This window comes from Hibiscus syriacus, unplaced genomic scaffold (assembly GCF_006381635.1).
Source record: "Hibiscus syriacus cultivar Baekdansim isolate YM2019G1 unplaced genomic scaffold, ASM638163v2 tig00011718_pilon, whole genome shotgun sequence".
Taxonomy (NCBI): Eukaryota; Viridiplantae; Streptophyta; class Magnoliopsida; order Malvales; family Malvaceae; genus Hibiscus; species Hibiscus syriacus.
Window position 1 is genome coordinate 847,214 of NW_024062254.1, and position 19,124 is coordinate 866,337.

General features: G+C 34.0%; 1 protein-coding gene and 1 pseudogene across 2 annotated transcripts; both read right to left on the minus strand.

The window, feature by feature from the left end:
- Positions 1–9,679: 9,679 nt before the first annotated feature.
- Positions 9,680–13,240, minus strand: LOC120204875 (annotated as a pseudogene).
- Positions 13,241–14,622: 1,382 nt separating this feature from the next.
- Positions 14,623–17,379, minus strand: LOC120204874 (endo-1,3;1,4-beta-D-glucanase-like). Of its 2 annotated transcripts, none has more exons than XM_039204888.1 (7): positions 17,183–17,379; positions 16,995–17,016; positions 15,468–15,594; positions 15,223–15,313; positions 15,037–15,126; positions 14,862–14,962; positions 14,623–14,771 (listed from the first exon to the last, which is right to left on the minus strand). In XM_039204888.1, the coding sequence occupies exons 1-7, from the start codon at positions 17,334–17,336 to the stop codon at positions 14,631–14,633; spliced, it is 726 nt and encodes a 241-aa protein (XP_039060819.1). In that variant the 5' UTR covers positions 17,337–17,379; the 3' UTR covers positions 14,623–14,630. The 2 variants fall into 2 exon arrangements, with proteins under 2 accessions (XP_039060819.1, XP_039060818.1); XM_039204887.1 differs by having other exon boundaries at positions 14,623–14,768; positions 14,859–14,962.
- Positions 17,380–19,124: the final 1,745 nt, after the last annotated feature.

The following is a 19,124-nucleotide window of genomic DNA, read 5'->3' on the forward strand; positions in this document are numbered from 1 at the left end:
TATCAGAACTCTTCCTCTTTCTAATAAAAGAATCCGAATGAAAATTCCTTGAGTAATCAATTCAATCTTTGTCATGAGAATAGACTCATAAAGCAATAACATATCTCAATTCCATTTCCAGAGTCAAGCCAGAATTTCTCAGATAAATAACTCTCACATGGCTCGTGAGGTACTTTACTGAATTCAAATAAACGTTACTGGTATTCCCTTATGCAAATATAGATACTTAACAGATAAAGCTTATGTTTGCTCGTTATAGATAGGGACTCAACCTTGGAGTTCTAGCTCAGAGAGGTACGACTGCAGTCTAGGGGCATGTACTGATCATACATATTTTGATATTTGACCGGCCGGTCTATCATGAAAAATTTTGACTCAAACCAAAGCTCTGATAGCACTAAATGTAACCCCCACATACCGATAAGCGTAACCAGATCCGATCCGGGGTGTCATATTTGGGCTACCGGAGCGGCCCACTTTAAAAATAGCGGAAAATTTAAAACTTTTTATCAGCACATGTAAACTAATAAAATCAATTGTCGCTATTTAAAAATAAAACAGATTTCTAGACTCGTATATAAATCAAAATACAATTACATGCCCCCTAATCACATGTACCATACTCTGCAACAACGCCGAAATAATTTCCTTACTGAAGTCGATAGATGCACTGATACAATTCTTTTAACCTGAAAAGATGAGTAATAGAGTGAGCTTTGAAAAACTCAGTAATACAGAACTACCAGATAATGCTGAAGAACGTGCAGATACAGATAAACATACATATCCTTATTATTTTCGAACATTTACAGATTTTTATGCTGAGCAGAGATCCTACTGATATTTCAGATGGTAACAGACAATGAGCTTTCAGTTCAGACAAATATTTCGGATGACTGAGTTCAGGTGATCAGAATAGGTTATCTAGTGTGTTCCCGCAAAACTTGTGAAAAGATGCATATCTTTTCTTTTAAAACAGTGGCAATTTAAAACATATTTTTATTCAAAAACCATATTAATCCATCCAACCAAACACACCATAATGTGTAGGTTCACCAGAACCATACACCACCAACACACCAAGTACGACCCTGAGCACAAAGCAGAGGAGCCTGTAGTAACGGTAACGATAACTTCCTCCAACAACACCCTCCCATAAAACATTTATCAAAAACCATAGTAATCCCTCCAACCGAACACACCATAATGTATAGGTTTCCCAGAACCATACACCCACCAACACACCATAATGTGTAGGTTCCCCAGAACCATACACCCACCAACACACCAAGTAAGGCCCCGAGCATAAAGCCGAGGAACCTGCATATATAGTAACCTCCAACAATACCCCAAAATAAAACATGTTCTGTCCGTAAACGGATATATCAAAAATCAAAACATAATTTATGTCAAGTATCATATCAAAATTCAGGTCAAGTATCATATCAGAATCCAAGTCAAGTATCAGATCAGAATCCATGTCAGATATCAAATCAGAATCCATGTCAAGTATCAGATCAGAATTCAAATCGAAAATCAGATAAAATATTCATGTGGGTAGGGAACACACCAGAGTTTACAGATATTATTCATAAGTACATAATAATCTTATCAGGCAGAGAAACACGGATCTTCAATATACCGATAGAATGTTGGGATTTATAATCACTATTGGAAGAGTTCAATAACTGATGGAATCATAAGTTATTCAGATTGAGACTTATCGAGATCATATCTTATTCATACATTTTTTTTGAAAGCTCTACATAATCAAAAGGGTATTCAGAATCCTTTACATCTGAGCTACTTATATTTTCAGATATAACCTAACTAATTTGAGCTGATAAGGGAGAACAACGATTCAGAAATTTTACAATCTTTGTCGATTGATCAGATTAACGAGTTACTCAATATGAATAATTCCCATAACTAATGCTCATCGACTGGTCAATTCTTTATCCTTCCAGGGTATTTATTTATTTTATACCTAACATTCTTATCCATAGATATTCCAATGCTCTTTATTTCATTTTCACGCTTCCACAGTATCATGAAATGCTGACGTGCTTGATTTATAGCTCATGACCCATAAAAAAACATTTCATTATGTATGTTCGTTAACGTTTCCAGACTCATCCAAATCTCTTATTTAATCATCAGTCATTGAGGTTACTTATTTCATTTAACAGTCAAGTCTATCACGGTTACTTAAGAGTTTTCCAGAGTAAATCAGACATTTTCTGAATTTCGGATACATATTTTACTTTCGTTCAGTTCAGTATTCGTGGTTGATTTGTCGAACAAATATCCAATTCTTAGTACTGAATATGATCTAGAGTTGAGTTGAGCTGAATACTTCCAAATTTATTATCGAGCCAAACTTGAAAAGACGAATACAAATTCCAGTAATATCTATGTAGTTCAGGTATTGACATAGCTTTAGGGTTGATATACTCACTTAAGTTTTGTTTCATAACTTTTAAAGGTAGTCCAACACCTATGCTTATTTGGATTCCTTAATTAATCCAAGACATTTACTTAATATAGGCCATAAGGGTATTTTGGTAATTTTGGTGTTCAGTTTTATTCCATTCATTTCAGACCTCGAGGATATCCAATCATTCTTGAGCTTGGTGGTATTCTTGGGTCATTTCTATTACAGGGGTATTTTAGTCATTGTACAAATTCAGTGTACTTTAATCATTTCCTTCCGTCTGATCTTACTATTAAATTCAATCTTATCATTTATTTCAGTCGTTTCGAACAATTTTGACAACAGAACAACCCCGACAAATTATTCTTCAGGTATTTACTCATAACTCGGATATTTCCGGGTCAAGTGCCTTCTCAGATTTTACAAACGGAATATCAGGAATTTTCCTGCACTAAGTCAGGATCTTAACAATTAAATCCGTACTTAATCGAGTTAAGTACGAATCCCCTAAGTATTTTCTCATTCAGAGTCAACTCAAACTATTATACCTCTTAAGGGCATTTCCGTAATTTCTTAACCAGATAATTTCGATATTAGCTCTTAACGAAAATAATATAATTTAGAGATCCTATGATTAATTGCTTTCTTGAACACTCTCTGATCTTGAAACGGTTCTCTTAACAAACTTCTAGTATCCTTCACAAACTCTCATAGGATTAAAATCGGTTATCCATAATTTCCAAATAAAACTAACATTTATTATACACGTCAATATTTTTATCAGATCAATATGTCTGTAAAATCCTCTTATCTAAGTTCCATATTCAAATCTTGTCTTTTTATAACATAAGGGTATTTTCATAATTTTACCCTACCGGAGTATTCTCATAATTTCCCATCTAAGTACCTTTAACATTTAACCTTTGATGAAATAAATTATAAGTTACAGATACAGGGCTGATTTCTATATCACTAATCACAAACTTGTAATTTAATCTCACAATTCCTCAATCTCTTATATTAGTATTCGATCCGTAATTAGTTACGGAGTTTCTACCACATCATATCGAGTGCATAAATTATTCAACCCCACCAAAGTGACCGACATTATCTTGTTCATGCATTTATCAATATAAACATGTTCCATAAAGCATAAAGAGGTAGTAAAGTATTACCTCGATTTTTATGCCATACTGATTGACCATATAATTTCCATTCGAGTGTCCTCGATCTTGAAATCAACTTTCAATATTTTCCTCACGATCCAGGCCATCAAAATTACTAACTCGTATCCAAATAATTTCCCTTGCCATAAAGATAGCTTATTAAAATTTAAATTAATAATCGAGGGACCTAATTGACAAAATTAGAATTTATGGGGTCAATTTAATACTTAGCTACCAAAGTTAGTGACCAAAATAATCTTATTAAAATCATTAAGCAATATTCATAACTATATGGAAACTAGGAGGCAAAGTTAAGTACTCACCAACTTTGGAGGACTTATGCTACGATTTACCATTCATCCTTTATCACCATTACCTAAACTCACGTGCTCTCTAACATTCCTATCTTTCTCACTTTCTTTTCTTCTTTCATGCATTTTTTTATCCTTAACATAATGCTCTGAAGTAAATCAAGAAAGCTTCATCGGTCCAGTAGAAATCAAACGTCGGTGATTATCGTGTTGGCCACCACTCCGATCGTCGTTCAGAACACAAATACACTTCCTGAAGCACCTTATCTTCCTCATCAAGAATATAACCTTCATTTAGTTTGAAACTTTATATATGGTTGTAGATCTACCAAAAACCCTTCAATTTTCTTTAAACAAAAGGCTTTTGTTCGCTGCTAGCAACCATTTGATGGTGCCAAGACCGAGAAATGTTGTTCCTCGCTTCTCTTAAATGCTTCTCACCATTGGAATCTCCAAGACAAAGCCTTTAATGCCAAGAACAAAACTCCCGTCCTGTCTCCGGCGTTTATCTTCCTATTTATAATATTTTACGTTGTTATGAGTCGATCGGTTTCTTGTTTACGATTTTATTGTACTGCTCACTAAGATCGATCTTCACTCGCCGTCCTCTTTAGTGACTAATTAAAACTAAATGAACCACTTTGGCTATGGGGCATGCTAGACAAGGGTTGGCTCGGTGTTTTGATGGTCAACGAAAGTTGTCCTTCTGGTGGCTGAAAACAAAGCTTGGTGAAGGTTTGTTGCACCCATTGTTGGTGCTTTTGAGTACTGGTTTCGTCCCCCCCAATGCAGAATATGATTTCTTCCATCTATAGTTATAAAATAATTTTAATAATTTAGTATAGCATAGTACCCTCCACTAGTTAACAAAGGCATGCTCTATTATTGCATAAAACGTTTCAATCCCACTAAGCACTTGTTTATTATATTTTTTCATTATTATCACTAAAAGAGGGACAATATCATGCTTATATCTTTGAACTTTCAGGAATTTCAAAAATTACCTTAAAATTTTGAGAATCATACAATTTGGTCTCTAAAAATTATTTACCCCAACTTCAGGGTGTGACAGTCGAAGGCGACTGAAGCGAAGCTACAAAAGCAAAGAGATGGGCAGCAGGCAATGACATTACAGATAGCGAAGGAAGCAAAGAAGAAGTAGAGTAGGACTGTGGCGGAAGAAGAGTTTGAGAGGATGGTGTTGGTGACTAACAAGAACATGGATGATTCGTTGGTTTAAGCAAGGAGTGTGGATGAGACCATTGCGCAGATTTTTGAGGCGGAAATCCCACAACCGGATCGCCACGATTTTAATTACTGGTGGAAGAAAGACTATCCAAAAATCAATATGGGGCATAGAATTGGTTGTTTTACGTTATACATTGATAACTTACCAGAGAAGATCCATTGAAAGAGGTTTGGATTTATATTTTGTCATTATGTTCAAGTTTTGGATGCCTTTATTCCAAACAAAATAAATTCAAAAGGGGTATGTTTCGGGTTCATTCACTTTGCAAGAAGTGGAGAAGCCATAAAAGTGATCTCAAAGATGAATGGAGCTCGCATTGATGGTTGTAAAATTTGAGTCTATTTTGCTAAGTACAACCCAAGACATTCTTTTTGGAGAAAGTCTTCGCCGGTTGTTCACCAAAATCCTGAGAAGGATGATGCTACAAGAAAGAATCTCTATTCAGTAGACGGTGTTGTTGAGGAAGCTAAACTTCAAGTTTTGGATAACTGCCTAATGGGTTGGTGCAAGAACTAAACCAAAATCGACAATCTTGCTAGCAAAATACAAGATAAATGACTCAATGGTTTCTCGTTAATGAGAGCTGCTGGGAATGTAGTTCTCATGATCTTCGAGGACTCTGCTATGTTGAGAAGGGTGAAGAATGAACATTCAGAGACTCTTGCAGAGTGGTTTTCCAGAGTTAAAGCTTGGGCGGAGAGTCTAGTTGTATAGTGACATCGAGTATGTGTAGTTGCGTAGGGATTCCTTTTCAAGCGTGGAGTTGGGGTACTTTCAAGAACATTGCGGCTAGGTGGGGCGAATTATTATCAATTGATGAAAGCTCTCAGTTTCCCTCATCTTTTGATGGTGCAAAACTGCAAATCCTCACAGAGACTACAAGTAAAATTGATGAGTCGTTGAGCTTGAAGGTCGGTTCTAATTTTTTAAAAATCATGGTGCATGAAGTTGAGCATTCTTTCAAACCAAACTCTTGGACCCCTGAGGAAGTCGATGACTCTCCAGACCTGATTTGTTCTCTCGAGACTACGTCAGAGGATTCTCTGTCAGGATCGTCAGTGTCATCCTCAGGTTGTAATTGCCCCGTCGAAGATGATGTGATTGAATGTCCCCATTTAGGGAATGTATCACCCATAAAGAGTGTCAAAAGTGATGAGAATCCGAGTAACAAATTTGGTGAGGATGATCTTTTCGTGGAGAATCTACCTAATAAACCAGTTGACCGTTCTGATGGAGTTAGCCTTAGGGCCTCGGAAGATGTTCTTATGATGGGTCTCATTACTTCTCATGGTTCAACTTGTGATGCAATACATTTAAAGGCAGATACCCCAGTAGTGCCCCTTATCCCTGGGGAATTAAGAACAAATCGTGGAGTGAAGAAATATAAGACAAAGAAAAAAGTTCGGAATCAAGAGGCAATGAGACATTGATTGAAGGGAATGAAAGGTGGTTTTGTCTCAGTGAAGATAACTTATCGAGCTGACTTTGTTGGTGATTGTGAATCATGTTGGTATTTTTTGGAGTTCCCTTTAGAGGAGGATGTTTTTGGTTTAATGGTTGCAGGTGTTGTTTTTATGTATGTTATGTCAGTTACTGTTGGGTTGTTTTCCTTTTGATTGAGGTTTATCTTAGGTATATAGTGATTGCCTCTTGATCTTTGTGGTCGAGAAGGCTAGAGTTTTAGGTGATTGTGTTTTTTAATGGTGTTTATCCCCGTTTGAGGGTAGTTCGTGTTTTCATATGTAATGGTGTTTATTTAATAAAATATGAGGTACTTTTTTCTTCCTTCCAATGTTCGTTAACATACTTCTTAGTATGTGGATGAATACGAAGGGAATTTTTAATGAGATCTCAAACTTCTATCAAAAAAATAAAATTAACACGTTATAAAGAAGAAGAAAATGACATCACAAAATCTTTTAGAATTGATAATTACCGATATTTTACTTGTTTTTTTACTTATCCCAGATTAATTAAAAAATTAAAAAAAAAAGTAGATTTAAAATTAATTCATACATTATTTCAAAAAAATCCAGACAAAATTATAGATAAAACGAAACTCGAACATGAAATCTTAAAATTCCAAAACTACAGTAATCTTAAGATAGTTGAGGGACGAAAAACATAATTTCCCCATAAAAATGCACCGCTAAGTTCTTAACTTAATATACTAAAATAAAAAAAATAAACGTTAAATATAATTTTGGGAAAAAAATTAAAAGTTTGGTTACTAAAACATATCAAAAATGATAGTTTAGGTACTAAACATGCACTTTACCCTTAAATATTTTTATTCGAACCCTCTCAAATTTTAAGTAAGACATCAAACATAGACCAATAACCAAATCAAACATCACAATACATCAATGGGGCAAAATGCAATCAATATTTCTAGTACCTTAGTTCGATTTTGGTGCCAACATCATCTCTCTTCGGTGCTTTAACCAAGCAAACATCCTTTCATCATCAGGCAAGTTCTCTTTTATCACAGGGACTGATTTGAAATTTTGGGCCCAAAAGTGCAATTTAGGGAACTTGTGTGGTTCAAACACTTTGATCCCTGCTACTTGTTCGAGAACTCCAAGCCAGTGAGCCACCATGCAGAATGCAATGTCAACCATGTTTATCTCGTCTCCTACGAAGAACTTCTTGCCCTCGATCAGCCCGTGTCGTTCGTCGGTTTCCAACATTTCCGAGCACTCCTTCACCGCCTGCTCCCGTTCTTCCCCGGTGGTTCGATAAATTTTTGGGATTGATTGAGTCTGTCGGGAGAGATGAGCAAGTTCCAGTATCAGCCAACTAGACTTGCAAGCAATGGAAATTAGGGTGAACTAAGCTTTTCAAATAGACAAGGGACAAACGCATGATTTTATGTTATGGGGTGAACTTGAATTTTTAAAATTTCAGGGACGAACTTAAACTTATAAAATTTAAGGGGTAGAAAATATATTTTCAATAGAAAATACATAGAAAAAAAATCTAAAAGATATGATAATTTTAAATTTCCAAGGGAGAATTGCCCCACCTCGCTTCATCCTTACTTTTCACCAATCAACTTTAACAACATTCTTGTTTTGGTCACTCAACTTTAAAAAAAACTATAATTTGATCGCTCAATTTTTTAATTATTCATGTTTTAATCATTCTACCATTAGGTCTCGAATAATATTTGAAATATTTATTTAAATCTTTAAATTATTACTATCAATTTAATTTGATTATTCCATTAATATGTTGCTTACTGATTTGATCATCTATCATTTTTTTGCCCTCAAGGTCTAAGGCTTCGTTCTGATTAATACCTATCGTCCTTCTAGTCATATGCCCTCGTAGTTGCCGTCGATTAGTCATCGGAATTGTGTGAGATCACGATTTTTATCCTAGGGGTTTATGTGGTATATAACGCTGATTCAACGTCGATCTATTACGATTTCATATGGGTTTTGGTCGTTGGAGAGAGGTGAGGTCGGGTGGAGCTTCGTCGACGTCAAAGGGAGATGCCAATATGGGTTTAGGGGTTGAAATGAAGCTTTTCAAAATTTTGGGGTTATTTTAAAATTTTTATATATACATATATATATATATATATAATTTTAAATTTTAAATAAAATTTTTAAAACTACTAGATTGTGACACGTGTCACTTTACGGGGAAAATTAACACCTTTGCCAATCCAGACACCTAAAGTGGTAGCGTTAGGCACCTGGATGAGACAAAAAAAATACTTTAGACACATATTTGTGAAAAGCGATATATTTTTAGACACTTTTTTTAGCGTTTAGAATATTATGTTCTTAAGTATATTTTAAATTATATTTTGATGTTATAATAATAATTATATCAATTAAATTAAGATTTAGTCAATAAATTTATTAAAATATTAAGACACGAGTCGACCCAAATTAATTATAATAAAACCTTTAAATTAAAAGGACAACCATAAAAAGAAGAAGAAGAAGAAGGGAATAGACAATTTTCCTTCCAAAATTCTTAATGAAAGGACATAACCCTGTAATTTTCAAGAATAAAGGCTGAGTGATCTCCCTGCCCAACAAATCTTGGAAAATGAAAATTTCCCTTCTTATTCTTAAAAGGTCAAAATTTACCAACTAAACTAAAATCCATAAACAAAGTATATTGTAACGGTGGAGATGGGATAAATGGTTGCTATAATGTAAGTTAGAATTTTTAATTTCTCATATAGTTTATCTCGGGGATTATTTCCTCATCTAGGGTGAATTGAACAGTATCAACTTAAAGATGTTAGGTGCTCCACGCGTCTTCAAGTTAAATATGAAGACTTCACCACTGCATGACGTCTTCAGGTAAATGAAGAAGATTACACAACTGTATGACGTTTTTAGGCAAATTGAAAAGACCCCAAGAGTATATGGCGTCTTCAGACTAATAAGAAGTCATAGTTCAAAAATTAATATGGTGGATGCCTTATATGGAGAAATTATTTTTTCCACAACCTTATATGGGCGAAAAAGCCGGCGAAGATGAATCTACCCCATACTATTAGTCCACCGAGACATATATTAATAGAACTAGAAATTTGGAAACTTACGGTTGATTTCATCTTCCGTTATAGGGCCGGGATGCGACGCCACCGCGGCCTTGATCTCATCGGTACCGGCTAATTTTACGGCTACCATCCCTGATATGCGAATGCAAGTACATAAATTTCCGGGTTCGGGTTCGGGTTCGGTTTATTGCCTTTTGGTCTACTTAAGAACATATAGTTACAGAATTAATCTACCTCCCCAGCAATAACCTGTAGCACCTACTGCAGATACGCCTTTGTTTTTAAGGGCAGCAATCACTGCCTTTGCATCTTCAAGTTCTTTCACCTACAAGAGGAAGGGAGTCGGATCGAAATGTCGAATTTAAGGTCGAATTATGATTCTCATCCCTATACTATATTCGACTTAGATTATTCGATCCCCCATCGAATATCAGATTCAAACAACACAAATTTTACCAGCTGAAGAAGAAATTAACTGACCGTGTTATGCTTGCTGAGCCATACTTCTCTATTGAACTGAGGATTGCTGCGGTCAGCAGGATCACCATAGAAGAAATCAGGAACCACCACAAAGTATCCAGCAGTTGCAACCTTGTCTGCCAGTTTCCTGCAAGTAAGAATATAATAAAACAAATAAATTATGAATTAAATCAAGTCACCTATAATTAACATTTGAGAGATGAGTTGGCATAACAGTTAACAAAATCAGTATAATTATATATTTGGTCCTCATTACTTATACAACCTATTAAATTGGTCCTAATTTAAATTTAATTCAATAAATTTATTGAATGGATATACCATGATCTTATTAGAGGATTAAATTTATTGAATTAAAGTGAAATCAAAATCGAATTGATAGAATATGTAAGCAATGGGAATTGAGTCTGTAATTATACCAAATTTTTTTACTGCCACGATAGCTCTTCTATCAAATGTTAACATTTAACAATAAGTAACTTGATTAACGACATTTAAATAGCTAAATGGTGCATGAATCAAATGATCTCCGAGGTAAAGGAATTGTTGTTATTCCTTGAGGACCCAGATTTGAGAACCATAGATGCCAGGGGTGTAAGCATTCAATGGTAAAAAGTCAAGAGTTATCTTTGAACAGATATTGTCTTATACATTTCCTTGATTAATTAAAAAAAAAGTTAAATAGTCTTATTGACAAAATTAAAAATTCAATTATTAGATTAAAAACTCTGTCCATAATTAAATGATCACGATTGTAGTTAAAATAGAACAAAATGATCATATCGGTGGTCAGATTGAAATCTTTCATGATTAAGATTGGTGGTCTGGTTTACAAGTTTGTTTTTTTATCAAGTTAAGGTGATTATAAAATAGTATATATTTTAATTACTATCGACCATTTGACAATAAACTTTAAAATCATCCTATTACAATCACTAGATCTCGAACCATAACATTTAAGAACTGTAACCATAACATTAAGTTTAGGTACTAAAATGGATCAAAACTGATAGTTTAAGTATTAAATTCGTTAAGTTTGTACTAAAACGAAACAAAAACTAAAAGTTAGGAATAATTTTGAAAAACTTAAAAGTTTAAATACTAAAATGTATCAAAACTGATAGTTTAGATACTAAATGTGTAGATTAGCCAAAATGAAAACTCACCGCCAACAGAACCCAGGAGCTCTGATGGATGAAACCGGGAAATGCTCACGTGCGGCAACTTAATATACGGCTAAAATAAGGCGCTACCGGTTTTATTATTATTTTAAATAACAAAACCGATAAAAAATGACCGAAAACATTATTTTTTTACCGGTTCTAATTACCGAAATAGGTAAATACAGTAGAAAAAATTCGGTCAAAACATTAATGTTTTAGGTGGATTTTTCTACCGTGATTACCTATTTCGGTAATTAATAATAACAAAATCGGTAGAAATAATAATATTTTCGATCTTTTTTTATCGATTTTATTATTTAAAATAAAAAAATCGATAGCGTCTTTTTTTAGTCGTATATTAAGCTACCGCACTGTATAACTTCCCAATGAAACCCCTTTACTTTTCAAGGCTTCAATTATTAGCTTTGCATCCTCGAAACCCTTAGACTAAACAAGCAATTAAATGCATGCATGGGAGCTTAAAACTTCAAAACAGGAGCATTAGCAGACCAACATAAATTTTATGTTAGGGGACAAATTTATAAAATTTAGAAGATTAAAATAAATAATCAATAGAAAATATAAGGAAAATATCTAAAATATATGATAATTTAAAATTTTCTGAGGGAGCGATCCAATGGCTGATGTATGTAGAACCCAAGGTGGGCACTTGCCTACCCTGCAATCCAAACTTCTTTGTGTTAGTTGTTTATCTTACAGTAAGTGTCCATCTTGAAATTTTATTGTGACACCCCCTACGAATTTTTTTGTTATTAATATATATATATATATATATGTGTGTGTGTGTGTGTCCACCCTAAAAAAATATTTTTGGGTCCGCCACTAGATCGATCGCCCTTTGAAGGTATCATTTTAGCATTGAATACTTGTAAAAAAGAGGCACTAACCGGTGCATGATCCTTTAGCCTGGCAGTTAAAGGTAGGGATTCAAATCGCAGTAGCGGTCGCGATTTCGGTCACGTAGTGTTTACCACGATTGCTGTCATAGCGGGTGCTATTGCGTACATAACGGGCGCTATTACGAGTATAGCGAATATTACGGAGGTAACCACCAAATAGAACCCAGCAGCTGCAACCTTGTCTGCAAGCGTCTACATACCAATCAAAACCAACTTAAATCAGGCTCAAGAAGCTGGTACGGTTCAACTCGGGTTAATGGACTAAATTGTAAGAAATGTAAATTTATTGTTAAAAATAGGAAGTGAAGTTACAGATATTCTATCGTATTAGAAGGGGGCGTGATTCAAATTTAATAAAAGTGAACTTAAAATGATGAAAGAATCAAGCAGAGGATGAATTAGAAACGGGTATTCGAGTTAGTCAAATTGAGTCGTATTTTATCATTTAAATTTTATTTAAATTTTTTTCGAATCGAATCAAATCGAGTTTTATTCGCTCTTATTTTTCAGAGTCATAGAAGAGAGAATAATAGAAACAAAATATCAGCAAAAATGGAGGCCATTATAGAAAAATTAGCCTCACCTCAAGCTTGGAGCCTCATATCCTGCAAATCCATGAGAAGAAACAGCGAAGTTAGCGAATCTATGGAAAAAATTGTTTTCGTTCTTAAAATTTTATAAATTTATATTTTTAAGTTTATCGTAACATAAAATCTTTTGTTCGTCCCGATTAAAACTATATACTAAATGACGCAAATTTCACATTAAAGACAGAAGCAAAATGATCAGACAAAAGGAGAGAAGCGAAGAATGGATAATTAAGTACCGAAAACATCAGAGGCAAGAAGAACAGCAAGCTTGGATTGAAGCGATCCAGAGACTTAAGCGTTGAAGCCGGCAAGTTTCTCGACGTGACCGCCGCCACTTGCAGGGTCCAACGCCGGTGGGTTCGAACAGCACTGACTGCCTGACATTCTTCTCTTCCTCTCCGAACAATAACAAAAACTTTCACTTGCTTCGTTAGACAACGTTTAAACGTTGAGACTCTACTCAATTATAAAAATTAATCCACTAATTACTAAAAAGTCGAGTTATTTGACTTATATTTTATAACTCATTTTATTCGAAATTTTTGAGTCAAATCTATTTTTTTTAGCATCGTGTTGAGTCAACATATTTAATTTTTCGAGTTTTAAGTTTTATTCACCACTAAGTTGTGATGTACACAAATTTTCAAATGTGTGTACATAATTTTAAATTTGTTCAATATAAGAATGGATTGAATGGAGTCGACGAGATATATCGTCCCTGAAAATTTTAAATTTTAATATAATTTAAACATTTTTATATTTTTTTATTAATAATTTATTTTGTTTTCTAAATTTTTCTAAATTTATTTTAGCATAAAAATGTGTTACGAATAAATGATGAAATTAAAACTGAAAAGAGTGTGAACCTAACATCACTGACTATTTTAATATTGCTTTGTTGAACTTCTAACTATTAAAATTTATAAAATTATCTCCTAATTATTTATATATTACAAACTCATCATTTTTCGTTGGAAAAATGACGGCGAGATAAAAGTTAACTTGCTAATTGGAATATAATAAAATTTAATCCTAGAAACTCAAACAATTCAGACACAATCAAATTTTAACGAAAAATGATGAGTTTGAAACATATGAATAATCGAGTGACTATTTTGAAACTTTTAATAGCCGAAAAACTCAATAAAGCAACACCTTATATATATAACTTTTAATAGTGGAAAAACTTAAGAAATACTCTATATTCATTGACATAAAAATAAATGGTTTAAAAAATCTAAAAATTCAACTGATAATATAATATTCATCCATTCAAACACCGACTATTTTAATATTGCTTTGTTGAACTTCTAACTATTAAAATTTATAAAATTGTCACCTGATTATATATATATTACAAACTCATCATTTTTCGTTAGAAAAATGACGACGAGATAAAAGTTAACTTGCTAACTGGAATATAATAAAATTTAATCCCAGAATCTCAAACAATTCAGACACAATCAAATTTTAACGAAAAATGATAAGTTTGAAACATATGAATAATCGAGTGACTATTTTGAAACTTTTAATAGTCGATAAACTCAATAAAACAACACCCTACGGATATAACTTTTAATAGTCGAAAAATTTAACAAAGCAACACTCTATAATCATTGACATAAAAATAAATGGTTTAAAAAATCTAAAAATTCAACTGATAATATAATATTCATCCATTCAAACACACCCTAGATCACAAGTACGAACAATACGACGATCGGATATATTTAAATTTTAATATAAATAGTTTTCTTAATTATGCAATGCACCATTTATTATTATTATTTTACTTGACATACTTACTAAGCCAATTAAACATATCATCATGAGCCTCTTGGGCACTCTTTACAGCTGATTCATCCTCATCATTGTACCTCATTGTCCATCCATGTCCAACACCAGGGAAAATTTTCACCATACTATCCAACTGCCAAACACATGCCATGTTAATAAACAAACGGATACGAACAGAGGCTCGTAATTCATTCGAAATCAGTTCATTTACGGAACCTCGTACCTCGGACTTTGTCGACAGCATCTGTTCGAACTGTTTCAATTTCTCAGCTGGAAATATACTGTCAAACTCAGCTCCCAATATAGCAGTTGGAACTTTAATCTCTGAAGTAATGAGCCACACATGCTATTATTCCACCAAGACATATATTAATAGAACTCGAAATTTGGAAACTTACTGTTGATTTCATCTTCCGTTATAGGGCCGGGATGCGACGCCACCGCGGCCTTGATCTCATCGGTACCGGCTAATTTTACGGCTACCATCCCTGATATGTGAATGCAAGTACATAAATTTTCGGGTTCGGGTTCGGTTTTTTGCCTTTTGGTCTACTTAAGAACATATAGTTACAGAATTAATCTACCTCCCCAGCAATAACCTGTAGCACCTACTGCAGATACGCCTTTGCTTTTAAGGGCAGCAATCACTGCCTTTGCATTTTCAAGTCCTTTCACCTACAAGAGGTAGGGATTCCGATCGAAACATCGAATTTAAGGTCGAATTATGATTCTCGTCCCTATACTATATTCGACTTAGATTATTCGATCCCCCTATCGATATACCAGATTCAAACAACAAAAATTTTACCAGCAGAAGAAATTAACTGACCGTCTCATGCTTGTTGAGCCATGCTTGTATGTTAAAGTCGGGATTATTGGGGTCATAAGGATCGCCATAGAAGAAATCAGGAACCACCACAAAGTACCCTGCTGCTGCAACCTTGTCTACCAGTTTCCTGCAAGTGAAAATACAATATAAATTATAAAAAATCAAATAATATTAATTCAGTAAAAGAAAATATAATGAAACAAATAAATTATAAATTGGATAGTAATATAGTGAAGGTATTTCTGTTCTTAAATTCTTATAAATTTGGGTAAAGTGTACAAATGCCTCGACTACAGGGTTTTTTTTAGTCCCTCGAGTATCAAAAGTTACAAAATGATCCTCCGACTATAGGAAGTTATTTTGTTGAGTCCACTGATTATTAAAAGTTACAAAATGATCACTCTACTATTCATTATGTTCCAAATTCATCCTTTTCCGCTAAAAAATTGACAATAGTATGAGTTTAATGTTAATCTGTTATTTGACATATGATAAAATTTAATCTTATAATCTCAAATGAATATCATATCTAAGACAACAGACTAACATCCATCTCATATATTGTTAAATTTTTAACAGAAAATGACGAATTTGAAAAATAATTAATAGTCGGGTGACCATTTTGTAACTTTTAATAGTTAAAAGACTCAACAAAACAATATCTTATAATCGAGAAATCATTTTGTAACTTTTAATAGTTGAGGAACTCAATAAAACCATATCTTATAGTCGAGGAACCATTTATATACTTTACCCTATAATTTTTTTTATAAAAATTAAATAGTAATGTGTCACTTTCGTGCCTTTTTTTATCTGATGCTAGTAAATTTTGTGGGGGAACAGAACGTAAATAATAGTTGGGAAAATTAATACTCATGACCATTTAATTATGAGGGATCATAGTCTAATCATCAATATTTCGATTTTATAAATTAGACCATTTCAATCAAGTCACATGTCGTTAACATTTGACAGAAGAGTCAAATTAGTTGAGTATGCAAGTAAAAAAGACAATATATAATTATACTAATTTTATAAACTATCGATCGGTGGTTTAGTTGACGTCATCTAAATAGTTAATGATCTAGTTGACAAAATGAAAAAAAAAATAGTTATTAACAGGGTTTCAAATCACGGTCCGAAAACGTGATAGCGTCCATGAAATAGTGATTTCGTCGACATCCGAATTACCCGCTACACCCGCAATAACACCAAATAACGCCCGCGACGGCCACAATCATGGTAAACTCGAAATGACCGAAAATACGACCGCGATTTGAAACCCTCATTATTAGATTAGAATCCTTCCATAATTAAGGGGTCACAGGTGTAGTTAAAATGAGAATAAAATAATCAGATCGATGATCATATTAGAAGCATGGTCTAAGTTACAAATTTAGGGACTATAATGGGACAAAAAGCTTGAATACGAAAATGAATAAATAGATAGAGTTAAGCGATCAACTTGTGAATTAAACCTAACAAGAAACAGTACCGGTAATAATCGATCTAGCTATCAAAACATACCTCAAATTTGGGGATTCAAATCCTGCAAGAGACATCAATACAACCACCAACAAATCAATTCAAAACCCTAGCTATGATTTTCCAAAAAAGCAAGCAAAGAAGAAGAATGTTCACTGGAAACCAAACTATTAGCTGGAAATATAACTACGTATAAATCAATAAACAGAGTAAATCGATCATATGATTACCGAAAGCATCGTTGATGAAGAGGATGGCGAGTTTCGAATCGGGAGGGCCGTTGATATAAGCAGTGAGGCCACCGATTTCCTGAACCGATCCTCCTCCGTTTGCTGCCGCGGTGCTTTTGCTCGGTGGGTTCTCAAAGCACTGAGAGCTTAACATATTTTCTTCTTAATTTTTTTTCTTTTGAAGATTTGAAAGATGTAATGTTGAAGAAGGGGAGGAGTGGGTGGACATTTTATTGGAAGAAGGAGACAAAGGAAGGGACGTCATGGCGTTCGTCATAGGAATTGTACGTGCGTCGCATTCGCACGCTTGTGACTACTATATTTTAAATTTTCTGGTGACGGAAAATGCCTCAAACGGCGGTGAGAATAGTTGTTAAAGGTGTCGATTATACGTGTTGTATCTCCGGATACATCTTCATATATCTTATCATAGTTTCAGTGTTTCACCGTCATAGTCTAGCCTTAGTCCTTTTATGATTAAGGTATTTATAGCTCGAGCAAAACAAACTGGTCACAACTCTTCATTCAAATTAAAAATGATAAATCGATCAAATTTTGACAAAACTCTTTTATTCTCATCAACAATTTAAATCCTTCGAAAGTTTACTGATAAATATGAGATTGCAAGTAAGATTAGGTACAAAAAGGACATTATCAAGAAGCATATTCTTATTGAGAGAGACCATGTCCATGAATCTGGAAAAAGGAACCATCTGCAGTTTAATAGTCCTCCCAAATGTTGCCAAATTTTTTTTAAACAATGTTCTGTTGCCCGTCATGTGATCTGAAACCCCAGAGTCAAGGACCCAAGTGGGGGTTGACTGTTGAGAAAGAAGGGTTGTAGAAACAGTTTTACCTTCTGGTTCAACCATGGCTAGATTACTCACTCGAGGCCTTGCTAATTGACTAAACATCCTCTGAAGATTTGCAATTTGTTCCTTGGTGAAATTAGAAACAGTAGTAGCAGAAGCTGAGGTGGACTGAGTTTACCCTTCGGGATAAATTTCACTTCGGAATATTCGTGGATTCACCATTCGAGATAAATTTCACTTCGAAATATCAGTAGATTCACCCTTCGGGATGAATTTCACTTTGGATTATCAGTGGATTCACCTTTTGGGAAGAATTTCACTTTGAAATATCAGCGAATTCACCCTTCGGGATGAATTTTACTTTGGATTATCAGTGGCTCCCCCTCGAGGCGGACTCTAATTCTGATGGTGTGTAGTAGAGAGTGGTTCTGAGAACCTACTCTTCAGACGGTGTAAGGTGATCGGGTGCATTGACATTTGCATATCATTCGTACCTTGAAATATTATTGATTCTAATTGTGATTATACTTGTTTGATTTTCTAAATACTTTGTTTATTCGCATATTTTGACCACACTGAGCTGTATAGTCCACCCCTTTATTTCTCCCTTTCAAATATATCGGGATGTTAAGATCATATCGATAACTCAAGGACCAGAGTTTTAGATTTAAATTACTTTTTTAATTATTATTTTTTGATAAATTGATAATAATTGTATAAATTATTTGAAAATATGATTTTATATATGTTAAAATTTTTGAATAAATTTTTGGATCATTTTAGTAATCAATGTAACCTTCTAGATTTCACCGTAACGTCTAGGCCGGATTTAGGATCACCTAATGATCTAAATATACACCCAGAAACAAGAAAATTATAGTTTGAATAATCAAAACACGATCCAATGTTCACAAATTCGTACCTTATACATGGTGAGAGGGTGCTCATATTCTTCTCTTTCAAAGATAATCCCGAGTTTGACAAATGGATATTCTCCGAGAACGCATTTGGCATGAGCAGAAGTATTGCACCTTGTACGATGATAAAACCGAAGATTCGGTTCTCGACTTCCTTCACATATATCACAGAAAAGGCCTATATTAAAGCACTGGAATTCAATCCTTTTTATG

Coding starts and splice junctions, on each gene's coding strand:
- LOC120204874 (XM_039204888.1), bottom strand. CDS start 17,336: ATGTTAAGCTCTCAGTGCTTTGAGAACCCACCGAGCAAAAGCACCGCG. Junction 17,017..17,182: donor CTTCATCAACGATGCTTTCG/GTAATCATATGA, acceptor TGTCTCTTGCAG/GATTTGAATCCCCAAATTTG. Junction 14,772..14,861: donor TGCTGTCGACAAAGTCCGAG/GTACGAGGTTCC, acceptor TGTGTTTGGCAG/TTGGATAGTATGGTGAAAAT.